This window comes from Calypte anna, chromosome 2, assembly GCF_003957555.1.
Source record: "Calypte anna isolate BGI_N300 chromosome 2, bCalAnn1_v1.p, whole genome shotgun sequence".
NCBI lineage: Eukaryota > Metazoa > Chordata > Aves > Apodiformes > Trochilidae > Calypte > Calypte anna.
The window spans coordinates 97,953,549-97,977,552 of record NC_044245.1 but is presented as its reverse complement, the minus strand read 5'-3'; the positions used below and the strand labels follow the sequence as shown (position 1 = coordinate 97,977,552).

Below are 24,004 nucleotides of genomic sequence, written 5' to 3'. Positions count from 1 at the left end.
GAAGTCTTAAATGTTTTGTTAAAAGTATAGTATCACAGAGACTTGTTTTTCCAGGAGTGTAAATAAGTTTCTTAAGGAGTCATTGTTCGAAAGGTAAACATAAAGCAGCAACTGGCTGGCTTGTGGATTATCTTGGAGCAGCAGTTAGTTCTGTTACAAATAGAATGCCAGGGATTAAGTGCCTTTCCATTTTTTTCGGCTTTTGCAACAATGGATGTGATCCTGACAGTTGCATGCTTGGCCAGAATGGGAAGATGGGATTGATTTAAACAGTTGTAGCTCCTGAAATGTCAGAAATTTCCCAAATGACATCAGAATTTCCCAGCTATGGGAAGTGATACGTTAACTCTTGAAAAGTAGTCTGCGTAGGTTGCCAGCTGCTGATCCACAGCTCGGTGTGAAGTAAGGAATAATGGGTTGTTTGAAGAGCAAGTATAACACGGATCTTCTCTCTGACTTCAGGTCTTTCCTAATTGTGTAAGATGTTCCTGCTTTGCAGCTGCTGTAAATGGGCAAGGGGGTAGATTCAAAAGGTTCTGAGTTGGATTTGAAGGGCCTGATCCAGCAGTGGGCCAATTGGAAGTGAAAGAGGAGTAGCATGGTGCCCTTCTTAAAGGGCATTAAAGGATATGTAGCAGGAATAAGAAGAGATCCTCTGTTTTCTTGCTCTTTGTGCCCTTGAAAGTGGGTGCATGGATTGGTATAGCCAGAAACTATTGTCCTTGGTAGAGGTGCCAGCAACTAGAGAGACTCGTGTCAGTGGCACATGAGTGGACAAAGTATGATGATCTCTTTACTGGAGAATTTTTTAACATGTGAAAACAGGTGTAGTGGCTTGGTGATTTTTTTTTCCCTTTTGGTATATCTGTTCTTGTGTAACTTAAATCTTTTTTTAAAGGAGAGATTTCAGGTTCCTGATACTTGTCAGGCTGTGACAGGAGATGACTCTGGAAATGCTAGCGATGAAGATTCACAAAATCAAGGGACAACTGGGTATCTTTTGCAAAGAGAAACACCACCCAGAGCAGTACAGCAACTGGTATGAAATTGTCATTTAAATTTCTGTGTATCATACAGAGTAGCAGAACATGGCAGTGCACTTGAAAACTTGTTAGAGGATGAACTAACAGCCCAGAATTTCTTCTCAAAAAATTATTGGCACTGTTTTGTTTTCAGATACGTTTTTCAAAAATAGTGAACTTGAACTATTTTATGCCTAGTTAACAACTGCACTTCTGACACTTTTAAAATTGTTTTCTAAGGATTCCATGACTACTGGGGATGTGCTCAATTCCTGCACTGCTGTTGAATTGCAGTTAGACCCACAGTATCTTCAGCATGAGGACAGCCATAAAGCTGATGTTTCAGATGTCCTTCCAAAGCAAGAAACACACTCCTCTGAGTGTCAGGTTGCTGCTTCTCATGCAGAGAGTCTACTCACAGCAAGAGGCTTTTTGGGGCACTACAGCACTCCTGAAGTTCCTAGTGCAAACATACCTCAGCCAGATACTGAACATGAAGTTGGTCTCGCTGAAACTTATCTGTCTCCAACTCCAGAGGGCTGTGAGAACATAAATTTAGCTATAACAGACAAAGGTACGTTGTTTCAGATGTAACCCAGGTATACAATTGGCACCACACTCTGTTGCATGGAAAAAGATAAAGAAAAATGCATAGCTTACAATTTTAGTTGTGCAAATTGATGAGAAAAACCAATGGAAAGAAAAGCATGAATAAATTTTGGCTTGGTTTTGTTTTAAAACTGTAGCATATGGCAGTTAACTGTTCTTTATTTGATTATGAAAGTAGTTTAGGCTTTCAGTTGCAGCACCTTCAGCTATGTTTTTAACTTAATGCTGACTTCTGACAGCACTCCATAAAATAAATTAAAGAGACTTTGCCATATTCCTTTTTATTTTGTCTACAGTGTAGCTTTTAATCTATCTTTCAGGTGATTTACCACACAGCATTGTCTATCAAAATGAAGAGGGCAAATGGGTAACTGATCTTGCATATTATACCTCATTTGATGAAGAACAAGGTTTAAATCTGTCTGAAGATGATAAAATAAACGAGGAGTTCATAACTGGATGTATGTAATCTTTGTTCTTTTTAGCTAGCTGTTATCTGTAATAGTGTTACTTCTTTCTTCCTTTTTCTTTGTTTTCACTTCATCAAGTCTGTATTTGGTTTTGCAAAGCCTCCAGGCTTTAGATACTGCAAATTATTTGAAAGTTAGTGTTGATAGTAGACTGTAATGATATTATCATTACTTATAGTTATTAGCTCCTTTCTGTGTTTCCTACTCTTTCCATGAAAAGTCTTTTTGGTTTGTCTCAAAGTGTTTTAACATGTGTCTTTGGTACTTATTGTTTGAGCAAAAGTAATTCCCGTAGCTGTCATTTCTACTATTTTTCCTTTGGACTTCAGTTATTTTTCAAGAAGGGGGAACAGCAGTCATTCTGTATTGCATTATGGTTTTAAGACTAGAAATAATTATAAACAAGAAATTACTGTAAAATCAAGTGGAACATGAAAAGATATGCTGAATTCAATAGATCATGATCTTTTAAGCATTCTGGGAACGGGTGCCTTGATGCTGAAAAATTATACTGGTACTAAAAAATTTTGGATTTTTTGAAGGGCTTCACTGGACTTACCCTCTAACAAACAAGGCTTTTTGAACCTCTGTTTATTTAAAAAAATTATTTAGCTTCCTTAAGCTATCTCTAGACTGCTACTAGCAGGAGTCTGCATGTTTATCATGCTGACTTGGATAATAGGCTTATACTAGAGAAAAATAACTTCTGAGCACAAATACCGTCTGGTTGACTGTTTTACTAGACAGATCCAATCAATGTGTGCAACAGTATTTCTTCTGGTCTCTTGTAGTTTCTAAAGTTGACACATGGATGGTAAAGTAATTTAAAGATGTCTGTGGTCCACTCCAGGCATCTTTCCTTTGGAGGTGCTGCTGTGTTTCTATCTGTAATTGCTCATCTTGAATCTAGGGTTGATTGGCAGAAGTAATGCTTTTTGACACTCTAGTGGTTTTCTGCTGGAACAAATAAGTAGTACAAATTTGGTAGAAACTTCATCTACTATGTCAGTAAGGCAGAACTGCTCCATTATTTTTTCAAATGCCAGGGTACTTCAAACACTCCCTTGCATCTCTGACTCAGGCTACTGAATGAATAAAGTATTTGGCTGTTGTAGTTTTTCCTAAAGCTCTTCAGCTTTTTTCCACCCAGTATGTTTTTAAAGGTATTCTGCTTTCCAGCTGATTCTCTTACCTGTCCCCATGTTACAAGACGTGAATTCACAGATTCAGTGTGGTTAGCAATTTCTAGCTGCTAGTTTGCCTGTCTGTCTGCAGTGCTCAAGAGTGATAACTTGACAGCTGAGAGATTTTATTTGTAGGGACAGAAAGGAAATATTACATCTGATGCTTCTAAGTGTCATTCATGATGTTTATTTCTGTCAGCAAACTGTGCACACAGTGTATTCTTGTACTGAATTGTGTAGTATTGCTCACTTCAGAGGTTGGTGCTTCAAGGGAGTTCTCAGAGCTCTGCTGATGCAGAGGATTAAGGGAGAACTGCTACTGACAGTGTGCCATTGACAGTGTGAGGCTGCCTTCAGGAAACACAGTTGGATTGCCCAATAAAGATATCTTCCGACTTTGTTTCCTCAAGATTATATCGTGACTTTCCCCAAGTCATTTTGTTAACAGCAGCTGTATTTGCTTTACAAGTCTGTCATCTGTGGCTGTGGATCCTTTGTGGTACAAGGCTACATATTTTATAAGTTTTTATATGCCTAATGATAAATTAAGATAGAGCAGTATCTCTTGATCAGCAGTTTTTCACATTGCTTTAGTAAAGTGATCTTAAGTGTTCGCTGTCCTGTAAATGGTATTTGTGAAAATAATACAAGTATTTGAATTTAAAAAGTATTCATTTGGCCTGCTAGTTTGCACAAATATGATCTTGTACAAACCAGCCTGTTTTCTTTTGCTCCAATTCAGAGGTACCACCTTGATGAAATTTTCAAAACCAATAATAGCAAAAATTTGGAAGTAGCCATAATATCCTCAAATCTAGCAAGTATGGGTAGCATAACCTACAAATAGCTGCAACTTGGTTTGGGATTAAGGCTGTAAGGGGAATTTGTTTATTCACCTCTGTTAGCTAGATAGAGTGCTGATTTTACTTTGAGTACTGAAGACACAGAGGGTATATGAACTTTTCTTACCATAATGGGGTGGAATAACTTCTAGTGTGTCTCAGACTGTCTCAGATGTTGAATTAAATGCTGCAGTATCTCTCCCTCAAAATTTAGTTTAATGATGCATAATAGTATCGACAGCACTTAATTTATGCCTAATTCTAATAAGTATTTTTTGTTTGTTTTTTAAGCTGAAGCTGCAGCTATGATTGCACAGGACCAGGAAGAATTTGAGAAAGCACACAGACTTGTGCAGGTAACTTATTATCTCAATGTAAACATAATAGTTCTCCAGTTTATTTCTAAGTTACAACTTCTGAAATCTCTTTGTCTGCAGGCAGAAAAAGCAGACAGTCTAACTGCATCTGAGTTAGCAGATACTTCATGGAAATCTGCCAACAGCTGCATTCTGCAGAGACAATCTGATCTTGATAAAGATGCCAGTTATTTACGTTTGTCTTTGGGGGAATTCTTTGGTCAGAGATCTGAAGCTCTTGGTTGTCTTGGTGGAGGCAGTGATGTGAAACGGGTATGTATCTTAATATTAAGGCACAAGGAAAGGACAAGAAAAGCAGCAGCTAGCACTGATTTTGATTTTTGTATTGTAACAAATTATTTTTGAGAGCTGCTTTTTTGAGTTCACTTGGAAAGGAAATTCTCTCTGTGTGACAGGCCTCAATTGGCTAGTTTCTCACTTGGAATTTCTGATGTGAAAGGCTGGCTGGTGTTATTGGTAAATCTTTATCTTCCCTTTTTGTTCAGGAAATTAATTATGTGAAAGATTAGAGAGAGAAAAGTACTCCATATGCAGGCTGCATGTTGGAGGTCCAAGGAAACATAGTTGAATGAAATGCTGGTCAGACAGGGACATCTGAACAGTGATTATATCTTTTAGTGTTTATTGGAAGTTGATGTGCTATATATGCAAATGCCCAACTCCAGTAAAAATTTGTTGCCTGGACCTTAACTTACCAATGTACTTCTTTGTACTTTCTGCATCTGATACCTGTGTCTTATCTGCTGTTGGTGGTCAGTGTCTCATCTGTGTTGCAGGTGGGAAAAGAAATAAGTGAGGAAGTATGTGCAATGGAAGGAAGAAGTCAAATGTACTTGTGTTAATTCAGTCATGTCCTGGTGAATTTGTAGGGTGGATGTTGTGCTGTCCCGGTACATGCAAAAGAGCAGCACATATCTTCAGGCCAGAGATATTGAGAGCATATGTACTTTCTTTTGTCTAACTAATAAGTTGTTAGTGGTTGGGGTTTTTAATGTATATATTGGGAGCATGTGTATTTGGATTAGGCATTTGCAATGCTAGGAGGTATATGTCATTTCTGAGTGTTATAAGAGCTGAACACCAACTGAGCATGCCCTGTGGCTGGAACTGCTTTGTACCCACACTGGACCTATTTATTATTTGTTAAATTTACTAATGCTGTATTCTGGGGTACTTTTTCTTTATAGCCATCTTTTGGTTACTATATTACATCTCCGAAGAAAAGACAGCCTGTTGCTTTGCTGAGGCAGTCTGATTCACCAGGAGGTGACATTGGCCAAGAGACTTTGCAATTTCAAGGTAACTATAGAAGAGAAGGCTTAGCTCTAAACAGTGGTTATAGCAGTAGTTGAATTCTATATAGCTGTTAAAGACTATTAGGAGTAATCTGTTATTACGAGCCTCTAATTTTGATTCACAATTTTTTTTTTTTTGCTGCAAGCACTATCCCTGCTCCATAAAACACAGAACCTAAACACTTACCAGAGAGAACATGCTAATACCCAGTAGTAGCCTGAATTGTCTTTTGATATTTCAGCATTTTCAGATACTATATAACTATGAGAATGTCTTTTATTATTGTAAGTTTGTTCAGAGTTTTCATGTTGAAAAAGCCATTGCCTGAAAAGTCCCGAACCATATCAAAAAACCAAACCCATAAAATGAGTCTGTTCATACAGATAGAGAGGATATAAGGAAAGAAGGAAGACAACTTATGTTATAGCTGAGCTGGCAAGGTATGCATAAAACGTAGTATGTATTTTCTCCTATTATCTTAAAAAAAGACAAAGTTACACTCCTATGATATCCAGATGTTCTCTTTCAGGCAGGAAATAATTTTTTGAAACCAGTAGCCACTAGATCTCATATGAACAATACCTCTTAGTGTTTGATCTCCTAATCAAGTATATTCATTATTTTGGTGGTTTCAAAGCATGCCTGTCCCTCCTAAACATAGTCCTTCAAAATCACCAGTTCACTACTACCTACCTCAGTCAAAGCCTATCTCCAGCATAAGAAAATTGGTTTTACTCAAATTTAACTCTTTCTAGTTTTCTACTGGAGTTTGGTGAATGTTTTTTACTATCTTGCAAAACATCACTTTATGAAAAGGTTTTTTTAAGCTTGGGCTAATATGCTAACCTACCTGAAAATAAAATTTGAGGAGTATGAGCATAGTGATCATAATGTCAGCTAGTTTTGTGACTGGGATGTAAACATTGAGTACTGTAAAGGAAACAATTGATGCTTGTAGTATTTGGATTTATGCCATTATAACAGCTTTTTCTTTTTCTCTAGAGCATTAAGGGTGCATGTATATCCCAAGAATGCAGATGTTTAAATGGTTTACTTACTGTAATTATTTTCCTGCCCTTTTCTTTGTTTTTGCATGACTTAAAAGCACAAGCAACAGAACATGGAAATTCTCCCAGCTGTGAAGGTGCATGGAATATGACTGAGATTGCATCTGAAATTCAGAAAAGCATTAATACAGAAGCTGCTACCAAAAGTAAAGCAAAGGTATTTCTTTTGTATTTTTCTATGAAGTGCAGCTATGTACTTGAGCAAAATTCAAGTAACTACAACTATTTTAGGGTCTTTTGAGTATAGCTAAATTCTGGCTTTTGTATCAGCTCACTGCTTTTTATGTTGATCATTTGAATCCTAGCTGGTGCCACTGTTTGTTAGCTTCATTTGTATGCTATGATCCCAGAGTGGGTCAGGTGCTACTGTCACCATCTCATTTTCTGTTTACTTCCTACTTTGCTTTTGGAGCTGCTAGACCTGACAGCCTGTAGTGTTTCAGAGATTCCTAGGTTATGGATGTTCTGTGATCAAGTTTCTAAATTTCAGCTATGTCTGCCTCTTCTATTTTTTTTAATGAAACAACTTGTCTTTAGCATTTAAGTGAACTTTTTTATTTGATAAAATTTAAAAATCTCTGTGCTGTGAGTTTGAAAAGCATGTGTTTTCAACATGATATCCTAGACACCTACCTTCTCTGCTTTAGCACGTCATTGTTTTTCTGGCCAGGCAAAACACATCCAGACTCATTCAGTTACAGAAACAGCCCTTCTGCATGGTGGCTGAAAGGAATCAGCAGCTAGCAAGTTTAACTTTGTTTAGCTGATCAAATAATGAAGGCTGCAGACTTAATTGCAGAGGGACTGATTGAATCACTCATGTGACTGTCCTGCCATCATTGCTTTTCTTTCTGATTTATCCATGTCCTTTACTTTTTCCTTTGTTTACACAAATTGAGTAATTTGAGGGTTTGATCGTGTGTATTCAGATTCTAATCTACTGTACAATTTTAGGTCACCCTCAGTCTGTTATGGTTGCTAAAATGTGCTGAAACACAAACAAATCACAGAATGGTTGAGGTCAGAAGGCACTCCATGAGATAATCCAGTTCATCCCTTCTTGCTCAAAGCCAGGTCAGATAGAGTAGGTTGATCAAGGTCTGTCATGTTTTAATTATCTAAAAGGATGGACTCTCCATTGTCCCTTTGGGTCCTCTCTGGGCAACCAGCCTGTTATGGTATTTGATCATATTGACATGAAGTCTTTTCCATATGTTTAAATAGAATTTTCTGTATTTAAAATTGTGCCTATTGCTTCCTTTCTCCAGTAAAAAAAAAAAAAAAATTCTTAATTTGGGCTTTAATTCATTTTGGTTTTTTGTAGGATGGAATTCAGAAAGGCAGATTTGGAGAAGGCTCTCCTAATCATTCTGACTCTGTCCTGAGCATTAGCACGATTGCCTCTGCCATTGCTAATGCTTCCTCCAGTGCTGATCCCTCCGAGCTAGCTGCTATGATAATAGCACTTTCTAATAAAAGTAAAAGAACGTGTATCCTTCCTGGAACTGGTAGAGAATCTGAACTCTCTGTTCATCAGGTATCATCCAGCAATGTGGAAAATGGTGCGTTTGATATGGAAAAATACATCAAAAAAACGGATGAGATTGGACATGAAAGTGAATCTGAGAGTATTGTGAAACATGAATCATCTGTCCAGAATGCTATGCCTGATAGCTTTTTACAGGGTAAAGATAAAATTAAAGATACTCTTGCAGAAGATTTGATAAATAATCATAGCAAGCAGCAAGAAATAGAGAAAGGGTTTCCAGATTATTTTAATGAAGAAAATAATAATCAGAATTTTTCTAGTCTGTCTGGTGCACCCAGCCACAAAGACCAAATTGTAAATAGTGTTAAATATTTGGAGAAGTTGTCAGATTTAGTAAATAGTAAACATTTGCAGTCAGTGAATGCTGATCTAAGATCAGCTGTTCTCAATACCCAAGCCTCAACTGCTGGGAATGGAGTATCGAAGCATGGAATTCCTTCAGCAGCAAGAAGTGAAGTGGCACAGAGAAGTCCGCTTGCTTACCAGAATGATGATCTCTCTAGTAGATGTGTCAGGGAAAACACAGAAACAGTGTATCAAGCAACAAGTACTGTTTCAGAACCCTGTAACAATGTGGTGCATAGAAGTACAGGAAATACTCCCTCACGTATCAACTTGAAACCAGCCAAGCAATCTAGTAAATATGTCATAGTAACTCCTACAAAAGTAAAGCCTATGCAGGTGTTGAGCAGTGATGAAAAGAAGCAAATGGCAAAAATAGAGAGGAGAAACAAAGATCCCAGTACTGTTTGCCATGGCAATGCAAAACATGTAACTTTCGAGCAGCTCTCCCCAGCTTCCCAGCGTAATACTGGTAAGTAAACCTATATAAATGTAAGAAGTTGTTGAAAAGACTTTTTTTGAAAGTAGGTTTGTTCCCTACACTGTTTATTCTATTTATTTTCCAGAGCATAAACCCGTTGTACCTGAATGTGACTTGCAGCCTCTAGAGGATGAGCTGTATAGCTTCAGACCCTCAACTGAACCACTAATTCACTCTTCTCCTAGTGATACTTCTGGAACAGCAGTTTCTGGGTAAATTTCTTTGGGCAGGTTATATGAATTATTAATGCTTCACAAGGTTTTTTTGAGGGATCAAGTTTTAGTTTGAATGTTGTCCTTGACCTCATTATATAGACTATCTTTAATAGGCTAAGACTTCATTCTTAGACTGAGCTTTCTGTTAGCTTTGTGATGTGTATGGGGTTGCAGTCTGAAGCAGCTTTATGTCCGTAACTGGGATGAAGAGGTAGGAGCTCAATGGGAATATTCCTGTTTCTGATCAAGATTGCTCTGTAATGCAAGAACATGCAAAATAGTGTCTTGTAATATAAATCATCAGCCTGTTAGCTAGTCAGAGATCTTAGATGCATAAAAGTTTGTGTTGATAGAGCTATAAAATCCTGTATTTTAAAACTGTTGTTCTAGTGTAATTAATATATTATAAATAAAGCTTCTTTGGGTGGGTGTTAATTATATGGTGGCAAAGACTGGCATTGTATAGACTAGTGAAGGTGTAGTTTTATTTAAATGTAAGTATTACACTTAGTTTGATTCTGTGATTCAAATTGCTGCTTATTGTGAGAAAGAATGTTTGGAAATATTTGTATTGCTTTTGACTACTTTATAGTTTGAAACCACAAATATGATTTTAGATTTAAGACTTTTTTAACAACTGGAAGGACATTTTTAAAATTAACTCCCATAACAATAAGTATTTTGTAAGCTGTAAGATTGCAATTAAGTTAATTGTGTGGTGTTCAACATATAAAGATGGCCAGTAGCCAGTGGCTATGTACTTTCCCATAAAAAGAGGCAACTGATTTCTTTGTGTTAACTTGAAAGTTCCCTGTTGTGTAGCTGACTACAGTTAGGGTGTTAAACATGATACTAGAGTCGCAGTCTCTCTATTGTTTCCCAGAAGTTAAAATGTGCAGTAGTATTTGTGCAAGCGTGTTGTATAGATTTCAGGATTTCCAGTTACAGCTGTCAGTCATTTTGTTTTCGTGTTACTGCTTCTTATTTGAGAAAGTGATGAAGATTTCATGTTTTCAGGTGTGTGAAATGAAACTTGGCAGTCAATAGGAAATACCAATGTGTGATGGCTGGGATGTAAATGATTTCATTTGACATTCTTGTATATATACAACTATATTGATTCACCTTTTTTCTTTTAGTAAGGTGACCTGTTTCTGTGATCTTAGCATTTGAGTTCAGATGTGGAACTCTTATCTTTGACTTATGGATTTATATTCAATTATAGCACAATAAAGAATAGTATAGCTAATTTATAGCATTGATCTTCTTGTGGGACAGCATTAGAAATATATTCTAATACTGACATACACTGAATTTGTTTTTCAGGTCTGATGATTGCACATCATATTTTGAGGAGTCTTCCTGCAAGGAGAGTGTACTACCTCAGTCAATTTACTCAAGTCTTAGCATGAGCAGATTAACATATGTCTCTGCATCTGAAAATACCCTTAAGAACACAGCTGTGATATATAATCCAGAGACATCCTTGGTAAGGAAATCTTGACCTCTAAATGTGCATTCCTTTTCTTTAAAACAAAAAAACCCCCTTGTGCCCAAACCAAACCCTTAAATGGTCAAAATAAGTTAGAAAAGCCATAAAGGTTTCAGAACAGTTTAGAACATGCTGTACATAGGGAAATGTATTTTGCATCTTGCTTATTAATTCACTCTGTCCTTGGAATGCTTTTGCGTGTTTTTTTGTGGGTTTTTTTTGTTTGCTTGTTTGGTTTTTGTGGGGTTTTTTTTTGGGGGGGGGGGGGTTGGGTTTTTAAATTTTTTTGTTTTTGTGTTTTTTAGAAATTTTTATAAATACATATTTTAGCTTTCACTTCTTTCAGGACTAAAGCTATGATTTTCTAAATCTCATAGCCTTTCTTGTGGTCTTGAAAGTTGACCCAATAAGAGATGTCTTGAAATGCATTTGTGTGTATGCATACTTATGACTTCTTTTCTTTGGGTTACATCTCCTAGTACGAACATCTCAAGACTGTGAGAACTCACAGTGCACTCATTCCACCTGCACTAGACATACCTGCCAAAATGGAAGGCCTTTGGGCTTGAATGGTTTCTTTGTGTGAGTGCATAATAGGGGTATTTGAATCAGTCCATTTTCATGCATCTCAAACTAACAGGTTTTGATGAGTTATTTTGTTCAGGGCCACCCATTTTAAATTTTTTTTTCTTAAAAAGATGGCAATTATGTCTTTAGTGTTCTGTTGAGATGTTGTTTTTTTTTTTTGTGGGCTTTTTTGTGTGGTGTGGCTTTTGGGTTTGTTTTTTTGGTTTGGTTGTGGTGTTGGTTTTTTTTTTTTGAGAACAACAGAAAAAAGTCTGTCAGCTGTGATGTTACTGTAACTTACTGCTTGTGGGCCCTTAGTCTTTTACTAGGAACTCTAACTCAACACGGTTAGTTATCAAAGCTGAATTTAATGCCTACTGTGATGTGTTCACCCCAGCTGGTGGTTACTTCTGTAAAACTGTCCCACAGTTTTGTTGCTGAATGTGGTATTACATGGCATGGATTTTGTCTGTTGGGGTCAGCTGTACTGATAATGTCCCCTCTTTATCTCTTGCTGACCCTCAGCCTACTATCTGGAGAGCCAGAATATGAAATGGAGGCAGCCTTGATGCTATGTGAGCACTGCTCAGCAATAGCTAAAATGTTGGTGTGTTATCAACATTGTTTTGGTCACAGATCTCCAATTTCAGCACCATATGGGATACTGTGAAGAAAACTAGCTTCATCCCAGCTACACCTATCTAGAATGTGGCTTTAGACAGCAAACAGGTTGAAGTCATGTTTTCTTTTTATAGGTGAGGAGCTACAGATGTTGCCAAAGTCTTCAGACAAGACTTGGCAAACTTGATTATTTGTATTGGATGGCAGTACTGGTATTAAGATCTATCTTGTTCTATGAACCTTATGTTTTTCTAAAATTTGTAATACTGCATGTTGTTTGTTTACTAGAGTGAAAATACTAGTGAACTAAGCACAACGATAATTCGAGCCAGCCCAACTCCTTCACAGGAACATCCAAATGAAAATCTAAAAGACCACTCATGTCAAAGGAATAGAAATGCACTGCTTAGTATTGACCAGAAATTGGAAGAAAATGAACTTGCAGATCTTAAAACAAAACTTGATGATGTACTGAGTCAAGAACTGTCCGAAGAAAGTGTGCCAAAGAGTGAAAAGCAGCTTGCATCTGTTGCTTCAAATGTAGCAGCAAATGCTAAAGAGCTAGACCATGCTAAACCAGCTTTACCAAGTAAATGCATCTTCCAGCCACTTTCTCTTAATGTTGATGCACAAGAGGTATGGCAGGATCAAACAAACAGAGTACAGAGACAAGGATTACCCATATATCCTGGATTAAACACATATATGCCATTCAATCAAAACCCATCAGATGAACCATATGTTCCTATTCCAAGCTTCAAGCCCCATGTCGCTACCTCTGTGAGTCAAGCAATTTCTTCTGTTCCTACATTGCTTACAGGACATACTCTTGCAACTCCATTTGCACAACAGCGTCTGGGAAATATACCATCTACTGGAAATGTAGTTTTGTCTCAGTTTCATGACTGCAATTCTGCAGGTTTTGGTCTTCCAGCAGGACTCCCTTGTCCTGGTATCCCAGCAGGACATACTGAGAATCCACTTACGGTTGGAATTCCTTTGGGTCTAAATACTGGTCCTGGTCCTTTGGGGACAACTTTGCTTTGTAATCAACAATCTGCTTTCTGGAACAAGAATATCTTAAATATGAAATCTTGTACTGGACAATCTGTTGCAGCGGATAGAAAAGAGTGGGAGTTATCAAAGTCACCTTGTATTGGTGAGTGTGTTTAAAATACAGCTGTGCGCAAGAACGATAGTGATGTTAATATTAGAATAAATACAATTAAGTTGATTACTAAAAGTAACCAAAATGACTCTTCATGCACACTTTGTCATTTAAAAAATTGTAGTACTATTTTTTCTTATATAATGAGATTCTTTGAATTCAGTATCTATCGTTACAGTCCCTGCAATGGTCTTGAAAGAAATTTGTTGTACTGTTGAAGAATTGTGGCATTCTTCAACATTCAGTAGTTTTGTGGGTTTTTTTGTTTTGTTTTGTTTGTTAGTTTGTTTCATTTTGTTTGTTTTTTGTTTTTAAGAGGAAGACAAATCTTAGATGCAGTTCATGCCAGGCAAGAAAAGTCATGCTCTGGACATTGAGTTGTATTTTATCTTTAAAGTAAATGACATATTTGTCTCTAACCTAACTTGGTATCAGCAATCAGTGAAGCCAAAAACTCCAAAGATTGAAAGTGGAGGGCTTATGCTGTTTTCTGGCTAGGAAGGAGAAGGACAAGCTCCCAGGTGCCTTCTGTGCTTTCTGGTATTTCTGTGTGCTTTGACTTGTCTCTAAACCTAAGCACTACAAATCAGTGTGTCATTTTAAAGACTTCTTTTAAGCTATGTTTTCTTTAGTTGATTTTGCTATACTTTTTTCTGGCTAGTTCTTTTGTATGAAATGGCAATGTAGTGGAGTTGCAGGTTTGACTTTGTGACAGTTTGTAGATGGTTTTGTCTTTTACTATGTTAAAATGCACTGGTCAATTTTGCTTTTTGCCTATTTTAATATATGTAATTTTTAGGGTTTAGATATACTAGATAGGCCTATGGTATTTCTTGGGTAAATTTCACTTTTGGCTGACCTGAGTTTTTTTAACTTAACTTCTAGGGATGGTAGTCTTAGTTGGTTTTCACCTTCATACCTGCAGGAAATGTTCTTTTCAGGAGGGGAACAAGAGTGCATGGCTTTAAAATAAAGCTTGTTGCTCAAGTGACTGAAACTGATTCAGGTGGTTGTCTCTGAGAATTGAAATTTGACATGGGTACCCACTAGTGGGTTTCTGGATGTAATGAAGATGGATCCCCAGCAAATTCTTACCTCCATTTAAGTTTTGAGTTGTCATTATAATGTGGCAATTCCTCTGAAAGAGTTGCTTTGAATATTTTAGAAAAAGACCTGGAAGTAAAATAGTAGAAGCAGGATTTGTTTCTGATTTGGTGATAACTTTTGGTGACTGCACTTCTACAGCAAAAACCTACTTGGTATTTTCTGTGGCAAAAAATGCCTGAATGCCTTTTTAGGTAATGGTTACATTCTGATTAAAAAATAAATTTCCTTTTGGTTGATGTATATGTTCAAAAGATGTAATACTGGTGTTCACATTTTCTGAATTGGGCTAGTACAGATTAACTTATGATCACTAACTATTTTATTTAAGATGTATATGTACACTTTGTGGGTTAGTGTCTGCAAGGGATGTGCTATTTCCATAAGTATTTTTCTTCATGACAGTAGAACTCTAAGTTCTACGTAAGTAAGTAAAACCTAAAAAACCTTACTTCTGAAGCAAGTGAAATGCATATTAGAAACAAGTGATTGAATTTTTGAGTTCTTGTGGAAAATATGAAAATTGGAGGATTCAAACATTGCCTTGCCATAGTGAAGTATGTGTCAAAGGAGTTTATAAAATTGTCAGCTTGAGTGACAATTTCTTTCTGGGTACCTGGAATAAAATGTGGGCATTTTATTTTCCAAAAGGACGTGTAAAAGTGCCTGAAGAATTGAAGATTCCTAATGCCTGTTGTGTGGGAATTGCATCACAGGCAGTTCTTAACATTTTTAATCCAACTGGACGGTGGTTACAAGTCAGCATTGGAATACTCAGTGTTTCAATTAATGGGGTAAAGGTAAGGGTTTTTTAAATAAAATTATATAAATAATGCTGCAATGCTTATCTGTTGTCATGTGTAAATTTAAGTCCTCTGTACAGATTTGTAAATTCTCCCCATTTTACAGCTAATATGCACAAAAGCAATGCTGCCCTCTTTCTACCTGGCTACCTGACTTAGTCCAGTGAGTAGGCACAGGGAGGTAAATGCCAGATTTTGCAGTTGGTCACTTGTGCTAGAAGCACGTTGGTGACCTCCATCAGCTGACCTTTCCATTACCCTTCCACCATACCCCTTCCTCACATTTCTGATGGTGGAAAGCACCAAAAAGAATTGGCAATAAGTATTTTGTTGCTGTTCTTTCTCTAAAATTGGGTTTACTTATTAGTTCACTTCCAAATATAATAAATAATATAATCCATAAGTTAATCTTTCACTCGATGCTGGGAAGAAACCCCAGCAACTTTCAGGCTGATGTATCTAGCTCTTTAGATTAAGAGTAAATGCCTACAGTTGAGTGAGATGAAAGAGGGACATGAAGTTGTAATAATTAATATGGAGCAAAGACGTATACAAAATATGTGTGTTGAGCAATGGTGCCAGATAAATGTAGTGTTTTGAAAGAAGCTGTCCTCTGGCAAGAGGCCTGCTTGAAGTGACAGAGGTTTTGTTTTTCAGATGGATCCTGTGAAATACCAATGTCTGGTTTTCAAGAACAAAACCATCGTAGGACCCTATTCTACCAATGATCTGAAAATACTGTTTTTACCTTCTCATTCGGGAATCTTTCAGTGTATTCTCAATGTTTCATCCTGGCCAGTTTCTGCAGATGCTGAGACAATTATTCAGGCAGAAGCTTTGGCAAGTAGGGTGGTTCTCACAGCAGTGGCTGAAAATCCTGTTTTAGAGGTAAGTAGCTGCTTATTGTGATTTTGGGTTTTTTTTGTTGCTGAAATTTTATGAATGACACTGGAAAGGAATAGGAATGCAAAGTTCTTCCTTAAAAAAACCTTGGGATTTCTTACGTATGGAATGTAGGAAAAAGCTATATAAGCTACTCATAAACAATCTAGGATGTTTTAGTTAAGGAAAAGAACGTAGGTGGAAATGAAGTGTTCTGTACCTATATGAAAAAGAAAGCTACTGCTGTTTCATTATTAAAAGAATAAATGAAATTTCATTTAATGCTTTGTAAGTATCTGCTATGATGGATGCTACTGGGCATTAAAATGTAACAAAACCCACTTATTTCTGATTGTAAGGTTTTCTTTAGTTTTTTACATCAAGCAGGCTTTGTCTTGGTTTGTTGTTTTATTCAGATTATTTATGGTTGGATAATAGAGTATTTTTTTATTTTGGACTATTTAGAACTGAAAAGTAAATGGATGTATAAAATGCTTTATCTTACTACTTATAATGAATAACAACCAAATGGGAGAGACAGTGTGACATTATGATATCTGCCTTTATATAGTCTAAATTTAAGAGTGTGGACAGGCAGAAATGTTCTTTGTTGCAAGTAGAAATCAGTGGCTTCTTCAGGAAGCTTGATGATACTTTTGGAGGAGACTGAACAAATTATGTGATAGTCTGACATTGCTGATCAAAATTAAATTTTTAGTCACTTAGTACTGCTGACTTTCTTTCCATTTAACATGATCTCTTTACCCACTTTGGACTAAGTATATGTTTTAAACTGATATGTTAGCTGAATACACATGAATGGATAGTTTTTTTAATGCTGCTTTTATAAATTATTTTAATTTTGGATGTATTTTTTTATATGTAAGCTTGGCAAAATCCATCACTCTGTGTTCATCATGGTATAATTCATTCAAACTTGCTTTGTATTAAAATTAAACCCTATGCTGTATCTGTATGTCTTGTTATATTCCTTAGATTTGAAGAAGTACCATACAAAAGCTGTACTTTGCAGGTCACTTAAGTGTTTTTATTCTAACAAAGATCAACTGCTACTTAGTTATTTTTCTGGACTTTTAAATTGTTAGTGTTATTTTTTATCTAAAACTGACATTTCTACTTGCTAGCAATAATCACAGTTAAAATTTATTTTCAGTGAGTCAAAATTTGGTTGTCTACTGGCTTTGTATGGATCAATATTTCACTAAGATTGGCTTAATTGTTTGAGGCAAAATATGTGGGAGATAGCTAACAAACCCCCTTTGATATCAAAGGAGGCTCCCACCTCTGGTAAGAGGTGTGTATTTGTATGTGGATGTAGCATTAAGAGGATGAAATAGCTGAAAAATGTCCTTACTTTCCAGGTGCTTTTCTATGGTAGTGTGTTTTGGGTTTTTTCCTTCCTTATAAGTTCTGCTTTGCCTTAAAACCAGGTGGAAACAGGAAAAAGAGATTATCTGGATTTTGGTGACTTGACTTCTGGCAGTTGGAAGGCTCTTCCACTAAAAGTTATCAACAAAACCCATGCTTTTGTTCCCATTAGACTTATTATTAATGCTGTAAGTACAGTAAACTTCCTGCATGTCAAAGTTAACTTCTTGTGGTACTAAATATATGTCATTAATAAACAGCCTGGACACTAGATGTCAGATTCTCAAGAATTCTTTGGGGTTTTTTTTGCAGGTGGAAATCTGATTTAGCTATAATGGTAGTAACAAAAATGTTTCTGGGATAGGTGTAGAGTTTTGCTTAGTGGATCAGAGTTTTTTGTTTGTTTGTTTCTTTATTTCTTTACTTTTTTGCAGTCCAGCCATGTACTGCTGCCTCTGTGTAGCCTGACTTGAGAGCACAGAGCAGCATAACATAAGAGTGTTGTTTTGCCTAATCCTTCTGCCTCTAAGAAGATGGAGACATAATCTACCATTCAAGCGGAACATCTTGCTGTTCAAACAAGCTGCCAGACTTGCTTTATAGCAAGTTTAACATATTCTTTTCTTCTTCTGCAGGAGCAAGAGCAGGACTCTGCTCTCTCTGCTTTGTCTTCTTTTAGACAGTAGTAGCCCCCACTATAGGCTCCAGTCTGTTCCCCTGTGTTTCTGTGGCAGTGTAGGTTTAAGAGTTTTGTCCAGACTGGCTGCTGTTTCTGCTGTGGGAATAGCCAGTTGTGGGGGGATAAGAAAGGATTGGTCTTATGTTGAGAGTGGATCAGGTCATCCTGGTGACTGGTGAGGTCTGGTCTTCAAACAGCCAAATTTCTTGAAGGTTAACAGCTTCTAGCTTGTCGCCTTTAAATGCAGAAGGATTTCTACCTTTTTTTGAGGGTTTGTTGGACTAATGCATGCAAATTAAAACTAGGTTAATCTTTTCTTTTTTCCGGACTACTTTGATTATTCAGAAATTGCCTTGTATTCTGCAGCTTTGTCAGCGTGTTTTTTTTTAGTGATGGTGAGATCTAATACTTTGTTTCTTTGACAGAGTGCAGTAGCTTGGCCTTGTTTCACTTTTTCCAAGGAACCTGTTAATCCTTCTCATGAACAATCGCTTCAGATGGATGCAGCTTCCCAGGCAGCAGCCCCATCAGTTGTGAATCATGTGATACATGCAAGCTATGATGGGCAAGTGAGTAGTTTGTAGTTGACTGGTTCTGTTACTTGCTGTCTGAAATGGCAGTTCTCAATATCTGTGTTGACAGTAATGATTTTTTGGGAGTCAACCTATTTGAGCAGTAGAGTTTTGTTGTTATTTGTGGGGTGTTTTGGTTTTGTTTTTTTTTTCCTCTTCAGTAAATCCCCCTGTAAGATGAGTCAACCAATTTCTTTTACAGGATCCTGAAGCTTTAACGGTTTGGGTTATATTCCATGCACCTAAGAAACAAATTTCCTGTTCAGGTATAGCAATTTAATTTCAACTAAAATTAGGTTTTTAATGTATGCATGTATTAGAATTGCAGGAACAGGCTGCAAATTTTAAATTAAATGTTCTCTTTGGTTTGTGTCCTAGTATTTTGGGAATCTCATTCAGTTTTAGTAACTGAAGGAGGTGGCTTAATCTTCTAGATGTACAAAGCAGCTATCTACTGGAAGTTTTGTGGAATTTGCTTTACTTCTTTTGCTGAGAGAATTAAATCATCACTTAAGGAAACATTGCAGTGGTTGCAAAATAGATAAGAAATTTGAAGAACCCTTGGGGTTTTCTTGGCTTCTGAAATGGGAAATAATTACACATATTGACTAGTATTTTAAAATGTTTTTTTGTTTGCTTTAGGGAGAGTTGCTTAGGGACAGGAAGGTAAAAATTTTAAGATCCTGTGAGACTATTTAAAAGAAAAAAGAAAGTATTGCTAGCCTAATGGGGAGAGTTAGTATCACCACATTAATATGTTAAGACTGGACAGTAGCTGAAGTGAGATGTGTATAAAGGAATGGCCTCTGCTGCTAGCAAACTTGATTAATTTTGTTACTCATGCAATTGTTCCCAGATTCCTTGTGTCCAGCAGATGAATTCTTGGCAAGAGTTGATGTTGAAGTGGATAGTCCAGGACCCAGCAGTGTTATTAAAAGTATTCCTCTCAGAGCAAGAGTTGGAACAGCAAGGATACATGCTCCAAAGGACTTGCAGGTTTGCATGTATTAACAAAGTGCTTTTTAATAATATCTTGCCTCTCCTAGCCTATTTCTTTTATAATGTTTGGTTTTATTCAATATATGTATATACATACTCACTTCTTTAAATTTTCCAGATAATAAGTCTATATACTAGTGTGGGTTCAACAGCCAAACAGCAGCTGCCATTGAAAAATGCTGGAAACATCAGTGTATATTTGAAAGTTAAGGTAGGTTGGTTTCTTCCTTTTGAAATCATAAGTTCTGTGCTGTTACCGTTGTATTTAATCATAAAATCACAGAATTTTCAGGGTCGGAAGGGACCTTTAAGATGATCAAGTTCCATCCCCTGCCATGGTCAGGGATGTCTCCCACTAGATCCAGTTGCTCAGAGCCCTGTCCAGCCTGGCCAGGGATGGGCCTTCCGCCACCTTTCTGGGAAACCTGTTCCAGTGTCTTAACACCCTCATAGTGAAGAACTTCTTCCTAACATCTAATTTGAATCTACCCTCCTCTAGTTTGAATCCATTACCCTATGTCCTGTTGCTACCTGACATCCTAAAAAGTCCCTCACCAGCTTTCTTGTAGGCCGCCAATTATTTTATTTGAAGCTAGAGCTGAGCCTTGGAACCTTGGAAGAAAGACACAAACACAGTCTATTAATACATGGCTACATGGCTGGTGTCACCACCACAGTTTTGAGTTTTTTGCTAATGGCCTGCATGGTACCCTTGGAAAAATGAGATTCACCTTTCTCAAAGGAGGAAGAGACTCTTTGCTCACAAGATAGTGGGTGTCATTTGACAGAGCTTTTAAATGAGATTTGAAGGGGTAGGGAGATAGCATCAAGCTTGCTTATGGCAAGGTGTGGGATGACATGCCAAGGTTAGAGGGATGGGGTGTCAGCAGGGGCCCTCAGCCCATTGCTCTGAGATGTGTTGGCTGCACTAGAGCACATTGAAATCTAACAGGGATGAGCCTGGAGCTCTTGAAGTAGTAGGAAAGCATGGTCCTCCATAATATCCTTCTCTTAAAACTAGAGAAAGATTGATTTGATGGTGTACTGTTTGGTGGATGAGGAGTTGGATAGTTGCATCTAGAGGGGAGTGGTCAGTGGCTCAATATCCAGGTGGAGATGAGTAAGGAGTGGTGCCCCTCAGGGGTCTGAGTTGGGACCAGTACTGTTTAACAATTAACTCAGTTGGATTGAGTGCAAGCTCAGCAAATCTGTGGGGTAACACCAAGCTGAGATGAGTGTTGACACACTGGAGGGGCAGAGTGCTATCCAGAGAGACCTGGACAAGCTTGAAAAGTGTGCCCGTGGGAATTTTATGATGTTCAGTAAGGCCAAGTACAAGGTCAGGGCATTTCCCTGTATCAGTACAGCTGGGGGATGAAGGGATTGAGAGCAGCCCTGCAGGAAGGTACTTGGGGGTGCTGATGGATAGACATAAGCTGGCAATGTGTGCTTTCAGCCCAGAAAGCCAACTGTATCCTGTGTTGCATCAAAAGAAGTGTGGCCAGCAGATCAAGGGTGGTGATTCTGCCCCTTTGCTCTGGTGAGACTTCCACCTGGAGTACTGCATACAGCCCTAGAATCCTCAGCACAGGAAAGACATGAACCTGTTGGAGCAAGTCCAGAGAAGGGCCATGAAGATGATCTGAGGACTGGAGCACCTCTCCTAGAAGACAGACTGAGAGAGATGGGTTTGTTCAACCTGGAGAAGAGAGAGCTTAGGGACACCCTTTAGTGCTTTTAGTGCCTTTTAGTGCTTAAAGGGGAGTTACAACTAAGATGAGGAGAAGCTTTTTTCAGAAGGCCAGTTGCAATAAGACAAAGGGTAATGGTTTTAAACTGAAAGAGAATAGATTTAGACTAGATATAAGGAAGTAATTTTTCATGGTGACAATGGTGGAAGACTGGGACAGGTTGCCTAGAGAAGTGGTAGAAACCCCATCCCGGGAAATATTTAAGGCCAAGTTGGATGGAGCTTTGAGCTTAGTTGAAGATGTCCCTGCTCACTGCAGGGAGGTTGAAGTGGATGACCTTTAAAGGTTCCTTTCAACACAAACCATTCTATGATTTTATGATTCTATAAAGAGAATAAAAGATAATGAAGAAATTAGCTATTGGAAAAAAGCATGTGGGAGTTCTGTTGCTCAGCTTTGGTTATATTTGTTTCAACAAATCACTTTTTGATTTTTAACATTTATTTTACCAAGTGTTTAATGTATGTAAAAGTAGTGAAGTCTGTGCTGCACAAGTGTAATTTAGCAGGTGGAGTAAAGCCCATTTAGAGCACAAAGAGATATTAGCATTGGGAGACATTTTTGTATTTTAACTAAGCTACATCTTGCCAACTCAAATACGAAGCAAGTTCTTTTTAGACACATGATCTCTTTACTTGACTTTAATTCTCTTGAGATTAATGGAAAGTATGGTCCCATACAGAGAGGTAACCTGGTCTTTTTGAAATTAGCATTTCTAAGTCAAGAGAAGGAGCAATCGGTCTTTTACATTAAAAAAAAAAAGTTGAGGGTTCTGAGACCAAAATTTCTTGGAACATAAGTAATGGAAATATGATGCATGACTAGAATCACCAGTGCCACAATAACTTGATGATATGCGATACTGATTAATACCAGCAATAATTGGTACCACTTATGAGACTGGTGATGTTACTTCACTAACAGTGTACTGTTATCATGTATTACTTAATGTTCAGCTTTTCAAATCTCTGAGTCCCCTTCAGTGTTTTATACACAACTGATGTGTTAAGATGCCTCTTCTGGAAGTATTTTAACTGTAGTGTTCAACTCTTGTAAAGAGTTAAGTGCAGGATTATGGGGAAAATTCTAAAAGGTGCCAGGGCATTTGAATTGTTGGAGCTGTATGTACAACAGATGCACAACCAACTTGTATTAGTGTTGTAGAGGTGCCTACTCCCTTAAAATAATAACCAACCCTCCCTTTTCCCCTTGACCACTTTCAGGCATCATATCAAGACAGCTGCTTTGCTGTTGAACCTGCGGATCTTTTCCTTCTTCCTGGAGAAGAACGAGAAGTGACTGTCCTGTTTTCTCCAAAAAATGTTATGACTACGGAAAGGTAACAACTGACTCTATGCTGCTTGTCTTAAGCAGAGCTACTTTTGTCATGAACAAATTGAAAAATTTACCTGCAAAGAAAACTTTAAATGTTTTTGTTAGTCCTTTTAATGAGTCATCACTCATTAGAAAATAGCTTTTTGCCAGAGTTCCATACCTGTTCGATAGATTCCCTGCTTCTTTTGCTATATGTAGTGTAAGGAACCAGTTCAAGAGGGACAGGGGACTGCTGGAGTGGGTACAGCAAAGGGCCACAAAGATGATTAGGGGAATAGAACATCTCTCTGAGGAAAGGCTGAGGGACTTGGGTCTTTTTTAGTATGGAGAAAATACTGAGGGGACATCTCACCAATGCTTATAAATACTTAAAGGATGGGTGTCAGGGGAATAGGTTCAGCCTTTTTTCAGTAGTGCTCAGCAATAGGACAAGATGCAATGAGTACAGACTTGAATATGAGGAGGAACTTCTTCACTGTGAGGGTGACAGAGCACTGGAACAGGCTGCCCAGGGAGGTGGTGGAGTCTCAGTCTCTGGAGACATTCAAAATGCATCTGGCTGCCATCCTATGCAACCTGCTCTAGGTGAATGTTGGACTAGCCAATTTCCAGAGGTCCCTTCCAACCTCTAGCATTCTGTGAGTAGCTAATATTTTCTATTAGCTAGATCAACAGATGTCCTGAGATTTGTCTAATGTAAATAAATGAAGTCCCTGAAGCCCTTTATATGGTTCTTGTTTCTCAAGTACAGCAAAGCTTTAAATATTTCAGCAGCCCCTTCAGTTGTTTCCCTCTTCAGCACTGTGCTGAGACAAGGGAATGTTATTTCTATTTTACATATGGAAAAACTCAAGTATAGATCAGGATCAAAAGTATTAATTTTGGTTGCCATAATCAAATAAAAGTTCAGCTATATAGAATCAGAGAACTGGCTTGGTTGGAGAATACCTTTAAGGTCATGAAGCCAAATCATTAGCCTCTCATTGCTGAGCCTATGACTAAACCATGTCCCTAAGCATCACATTTTTTAAATACCTCCAGGGACAGTGACACAAGCACTTTTTCTGGGCAGCCTGTTCCAGTGTTTGACAACCCTTTTGGTGAAAAAACTTTTCCTAATTTCCAGTCTGAACCTTCTCTGGCACAAATTGGGGCCATTTCCTCTTGTTCTGTTGCTTTTCACTTGGG

General features: G+C 37.6%; 1 protein-coding gene across 1 annotated transcript in view; it reads left to right on the top strand.

The window, feature by feature from the left end:
* LOC103539092 (centrosomal protein of 192 kDa) overlaps positions 1 to 24,004 on the top strand; it is a 78,749-nt gene that overhangs the window by 26,106 nt on the left and 28,639 nt on the right. Inside the window, exons 20-38 of the mRNA XM_030444673.1 lie at positions 899 to 1,039; positions 1,263 to 1,596; positions 1,952 to 2,092; positions 4,419 to 4,483; positions 4,565 to 4,756; positions 5,692 to 5,796; positions 6,872 to 7,024; positions 8,192 to 9,230; positions 9,325 to 9,451; positions 10,781 to 10,943; positions 12,423 to 13,293; positions 15,058 to 15,206; positions 15,867 to 16,097; positions 17,543 to 17,668; positions 18,585 to 18,728; positions 18,934 to 18,997; positions 19,588 to 19,727; positions 19,849 to 19,941; positions 22,705 to 22,820. Of these exons, the coding sequence (XP_030300533.1) occupies positions 899 to 1,039; positions 1,263 to 1,596; positions 1,952 to 2,092; positions 4,419 to 4,483; positions 4,565 to 4,756; positions 5,692 to 5,796; positions 6,872 to 7,024; positions 8,192 to 9,230; positions 9,325 to 9,451; positions 10,781 to 10,943; positions 12,423 to 13,293; positions 15,058 to 15,206; positions 15,867 to 16,097; positions 17,543 to 17,668; positions 18,585 to 18,728; positions 18,934 to 18,997; positions 19,588 to 19,727; positions 19,849 to 19,941; positions 22,705 to 22,820 (4,394 nt within the window). The remainder of the gene's footprint in view (positions 1 to 898; positions 1,040 to 1,262; positions 1,597 to 1,951; positions 2,093 to 4,418; positions 4,484 to 4,564; positions 4,757 to 5,691; positions 5,797 to 6,871; positions 7,025 to 8,191; positions 9,231 to 9,324; positions 9,452 to 10,780; positions 10,944 to 12,422; positions 13,294 to 15,057; positions 15,207 to 15,866; positions 16,098 to 17,542; positions 17,669 to 18,584; positions 18,729 to 18,933; positions 18,998 to 19,587; positions 19,728 to 19,848; positions 19,942 to 22,704; positions 22,821 to 24,004) is intronic.